The sequence below is a fragment of the Homarus americanus genome, unplaced genomic scaffold (genome assembly GCF_018991925.1).
Source record: "Homarus americanus isolate GMGI-L3 unplaced genomic scaffold, GMGI_Hamer_2.0 scaffold39675, whole genome shotgun sequence".
NCBI lineage: Eukaryota > Metazoa > Arthropoda > Malacostraca > Decapoda > Nephropidae > Homarus > Homarus americanus.
Genome location: NW_024736071.1, coordinates 19,211,366 through 19,217,079, shown reverse-complemented (window position 1 = coordinate 19,217,079; position 5,714 = coordinate 19,211,366). Strand labels below are relative to the sequence as shown.

At 43.2% G+C, this 5,714-nt stretch overlaps 1 protein-coding gene across 1 annotated transcript in view; it reads right to left on the bottom strand.

Moving 5' to 3' along the window:
- Window positions 1–1,901: 1,901 nt before the first annotated feature.
- Window positions 1,902–5,714, bottom strand: part of LOC121871880 (ubiquitin thioesterase OTU1-like) — a 56,543-nt gene continuing 52,730 nt past the window's right edge. Inside the window, 2 exon segments of the mRNA XM_042374462.1 lie at window positions 1,902–2,332; window positions 2,335–2,479. Coding sequence (XP_042230396.1) covers window positions 2,262–2,332; window positions 2,335–2,479 — 216 coding nt within the window. The 3' untranslated portion in view covers window positions 1,902–2,261.

Genomic DNA, 5,714 nt, shown 5'->3' with positions numbered 1-5,714 from the left:
CCACTGTACAGTATTCAGTAAGTATTGTTCATTTCATAAGATTTTTTTTTAATTTAATCTTCCCCATTTCTTAAAACTTTTATTTTCAGTATTTCTGGTGACCAGAGCATCCCAGAGTCCGAAAAAAGTGAATTCCGATATATTGAAGTCCGATTTATCGAGGTTCTACTGTTCCTCCCAAACACAGGTGTACTCAGATGGTCGTATTTCTTCCAGTAATCATAAAGAACAGGTTTATGGGCATGAGGCATCAAAATGGTGGGGGCACCCCAAAAGTTAACCCAACACCTCGTGCATGAGTTGGTGACATATTCCTACACTTGACACATCAGAGGCGAATCCAGGAATATCAAAGGGAGGGGGGGATCCAAGAAGTTGTCGGTGGTGAGAACATGGCGAGCACAGCAAGCCCACCCGCTGGGGGGTTTAGGGGCACTGTAAGCCCAGAAAATTTTGTGAAATTTGACCAACATCATGGGTGTTTTGAGGCCATTTTAAAGCCATGTGCACTATTGGGAGATTTTCTGAAGTCAATAGTAATAACTTTTTGCTATACAAAAATGCCTGAGTACAATACTGCATAATAGAAAAAATATTAAAATTTTCTGATGAAAAGGGGGGTCCAGACCCCAAGAACCCCCCCTAGATCTGCCCCTGCATATTGAGAAGCACTTCTACCATTTATACTATGGGTAAACACTTTACAGTAGGAAACAGTCATATCAGTGAAAACAGTTGTTGACAACCAGACTTAAATCTGATTTTCTTAAAACAATCAAAATAAGCAAGGTTATATCCAGACCCCTCACAGATTCACTTTTTTGGGACTTGGATCTGCCCCAATATGTCCAGTGTATCAAGGTTCTACTGTATTTTGAGAGAAATGGGAACTTGACTCATTTGCCCATCACTCTCACTACTGCAACCTATTTATGGGAGGTGTTTGCCAAGCCTTATATGTTTCACATAAGAGAACAGTAAACAGTACTCCCTAAAAAGGATATTTTGTTCAGTCAACCCTCGCTTTACGCGGTCCCACTTTACGTGTTTCACGTTCTGGGCGGCGAGAGCTGAGAATGCGCTAAAGGTCGCCCAGTCATCAAAACATTTCAGTTCTTACCCGTCACCCACCACAGCCGGCCCAAGTCAGTGATAGTGATAATGATAGTGAGGATATGGACTTATGGACTTTGAGGGTTTGACAAAGAGGCCCTGCAAGCCTCTGTGGTGGATAGTGATACAAATTGATACAGGTGAGGGCCAATAATCCTGCCCTCTACCTCGAGACAACCCCCCATCCCGTGTGCCCAGCCATCTTTTCTACTATTGTAAGTGTTAAAAACCTAATATTGATATTTCTCTTAATTATTAATTGTGTGCATACCATCATAAAATTAAGAAGTTACTTTTATTACAACGTAGGTATTGTGTCTGAAAAAGTGGAGTTTGGGGGTCGGCCCGGTCTCTATTTCAATTAATCCCATATGTTTATTTGTTCACTTTACGCGTTTCTCACCTTACGGGCCGCCCGTGGGTTCAATTGACCGCGTAAAGTGAGGGTTCACTGTACAGGCCTGGCAACTCCTCTGGTGGGAATCATGGAGATTATCCACCTAGAATGGTGTATATCCAGCCATTTCACCCACACTACACCATAATTTCACTTCACTGCATGAGGCAGGTCCACCTAAACCTGTGAATTAATGTGTCAAAAACTACTCAAATATAAGCAGTACAATGGTTCAAGAAAAACAAACTAAAATACAAATCACTCAGTCTGCATACCTGCATTGCCACACTAGTTTGTAAACACACTTAAATACTTCCCAACAGAAGGTAAAATCCAATCAATTTGACCTTAAATACAACTCATACAATTGTGTGCTTCTACCCCACCCTAAAAAAGGCACTCATCTCTCTAGTGAGCAAGTAAAGGACAGAGCTCTTATTTTTGTTGTGTATGTGGCTGAAGATGTGAGGATTAGTCATGCAATCTGATTATGACTGAGCCTAAACTGAAGTGGTTGTACATATACCATGTGATGTGTGACTTAATAGTTCCCAGAACTGCAGTTTCTTTCTTAACTCTCTTTAAAGGTTAAAACTCCTCATGAGAAAGAGGCTAATCTTCAGATCATTGCTTCTGGATTTCTCAAACCTCAAACTTTTGGCTGGCATATTCACAAGTAATTTTAAAAAGGTTTAGATTATAAATAAAATCAATACATACATAATCAAATTAAACTAAGGTAATAGTAACATCATTTATGATGCACTTCTTCAAACTTGCTGTGGCTAGTTTCCTTTGCATGGACAAGTGCTTGGTCTTCTCAGTCATAATGGTACCACATTGTTTACACTCAAGTCGAAATGCATTTGTATCTGTATATTGTCCACTCTGCTTTGCTTCAGTTGCCATCTCCTGTGCCTGCTCCAATACAGAGTCATCACTACTTGGATATATAAAAACACAGTCTCCTAAACATAAAAAATCATCTTTAGAAACAACTACATGGATGTGAAAAGATTGCACAAATATTACCTGTACACTACAGGTATTAGAATTTGTCTTGAGAAAGAAGATAACATTAAAGTTTAGATATGGAGGATTGATCCAAATATCCTATTTTATATATGGATCAAGACTAAGTAACTTACCCCCCCCCCCACTACCCCTGACGTGGAGGGGGGGCTTGCGAGTTCTGATGATCCGGTTTGGTCCCCTTCCCTTCCCTCCTCAAAGGTAGCGGGAGTGTTTCCCAAACTGGGTGGGTTACCAGTGAGGGCAAACAAAATGGCTTCTATCCTACTGCATGTTTTGAGAGCAGACTGGCAGCATTGTTCTTGGTCCAGACCACTGGGGCTGGAATGCTCTCCCATGTATGCCGTGCGTGCAGAGCCATCATAGGTATGGCAAACAGTGTGACCACCCCGGGCCCCATGGCCCTTACCTCACCCAACACCAGAATTAGTGACCACGTTAAGCTGACCTCACCTTACCCCCCCCATATTCAGGAGACCACCTGAAGGATTAGTGACCTGCACAGTTAGGCAATGCATCTGCTGACATGAGAACAATGTCATTCTTTACTGTGCTCTCTGTCAAAGAGGAGTGAGGACGTTGACAGCGGTCACCTGTAAGTGTTGTCCAAACTCTGAATCTCCTGTTGTCCGTGATATGTGTTTTGTGAAATTGTTGATATATACCATTATTATTTTACTATCGTACACAGCCCTCGTTTTTTATTATACCATGGCAAGCAGGGACAGATACAGAAAATACATATAGTGCAGAGAAAAGGCAGGAAAAAAAAACGAGAAGAAATCGAAATGTCAATGAAAGGTACCCTAGAAAAATATGTTTTCAGAAACGCCAGAAACTAGTGCAAAAAAGGACCTGAGCGACTTTGAGGGTGATAGTGTGGGTCATATTCAAGCTGAGGAAGAGGAGAGTACTGAAAAAATACTAAGGCTTTTAAAATGGACAGCTTTACCTAAGGAAACGGGCATGCTGATGAAGATCTGTGAACCAGCCAACTGGCCACATTTACTGGACACTATGACAATTGATATTTTGGTAGAAAAGGGACCTGTTAAGGCATCTAGTGAAAATTGTTTCCAAAAAATGGTGAAAACCGACACTTTTCAGAAGACTTTTACATGTGAAGATTGCCAAATGGGGAAATATATGAAAGATGTTATAACATAGTAAATTACATAATACCTGTACTTGGTACAGTCGACCCTCGTTAATTCGGACTAATAGGGGGGAAGGGTGTCCGTTTTAGCCAATTGTCCGAATTAACCGATTTAGGGGTTAATATTGCATAATATTGCATTATATTTCAAAGAAAATGCAGTGAGTTTGCCCTTAGCCTTGCATATGTCCGAAACTGACTGCTTTTAACACCATACTCATCACAAACTCTAGCCACGGCACCAGCCTCTAACTTCCTTATAAGTTCCAGTTTCTGGTTCACAGAAAGGGTCACATACTTCCTCTTCAGCGTATTATTCCCCCTTGAAGACAAGCTGTAAACACAAGGCTGAAAGATGCCCAATCACTGAAATATCAACTAAAATTGCAGGGCAACACAACACTGATACTCAAATATGGCGCTAAGTCAACAATGACTGGTGGGTCTGACCTGTAGCGTGCCATCTATCGGACAGTCCCAGAACCAGAAATTTGATACGGACAGTCCCTCACTTAGTTCAGATTTCGTCCGAATTATCCGAAATCCGGATTAAAGGGGTCCGAATTAATGAGGGTCGACTGTATAGTAATAGTATGATTGAGGAATTAACTATACAGATTGTATATTACAGTATGTATGTATGTAACTATAAAAATATAAATAAATGTTAACCTTCTCTTTTATTTCATATATATATATACAGTTAACCCTCACTTTACGCGGTCCCGCATTCCGCGTTTCCACGTTAACGCGGTGCCTTGCCAGAACCTCACGTGCTCACATTACGCGGTACGTGAACCCCCATTCTGTGGAAGTGTCAGTAGCAGCGTATTTTGGGTGCCCACCCGCCACCCGCCCGCCTGCCTGCCTGCCTGCCTCTCCCTCCTCCTCCCTCCGCTTAGGCAGCGGCAGCAGTAGGTGCGCGAGTGTGTGTCTTTATTTGCGTTATCACTGACGTCATGTAATCCAGACCTGTGGTGGCCATTGCATCCCCCCCTCTGCTGCTAGCTGTGGTGGCTTAGAGTATTACAAGCGTGTCCACCCGGGGAGGAGGGAGGGAGGAAAGGCGGCAGTGACCTAGCAACGGATTTCATCCCTCAAGGCCACTCCGTATGTAGCATCCATTGTTCCGATAAGAAATGGCTTCCCCCGGACCTACACCCCCAGAAAGCAACCATACACCTGGACCCAAGCGGCTTCAACCAAAAGAAGACCACGGCGTTCCTTAGCTTCTGAGGTGAAGTATAGCATCATCAAGAGAGTTGGAGAAAAGGAACAAAGGCAGGTTGATTAAGCGGCGCCAGCATAAGCGTGGTGAATCTCTGATCCGGACTATAAAGAGGATTCAGCCAAGATAAAGGCACATAGTCCACAAAGGTCTAAAATTCTTCTATGATCAAGTATTTTCACAACCAGGTGCTTCTCAAGACAGAAAAATTGCTTGTGAAAGTACTTGAATGCGTCAGTAGCAGCAGCGACGGAACATGAGCGATGCGACACGGCGCTCTGTTAAGGACTACGCATGTGAACTGTACATGGCAGTGGCACGAAAGATGGGAACTTCAGAGCCCAAACCGCTAATGCTTCTCTGGGTGGTTACAGAGGTTTAAGATCGAACAAGATCGCAATATAAACATTGGTGGTGAAAGCGGTCTTTGTCGTGCGGCTCGAAATTTCCTCCGTTTAAGTGAGATTATGGAGGAAGGACAGTACAGTGGCGACAGGTGTTGCTTTTATGAATGAATCTGGTCTTTTCTGGAAAAAGCTACGCTTCCAGGATCGCCGTTGTGAAGAATGCCAGCAGGATTCGAGGGGCGGAAAATGCAGAAGGGTAACATCACCGTCCTGTTTACCACCAATACCCTCCACGTTGCCTGTAAGCTCAAGTTATCGATTGATCCACACAGCCCACAAGCATGCGCCTACAAGAGCATGGACATGAGCCAAGCTAAATGTCCACTGTTGACCGCCGCGTGAGCATGGATGTTCTCTACACTGTCCCTCTCCTGGTTTGAT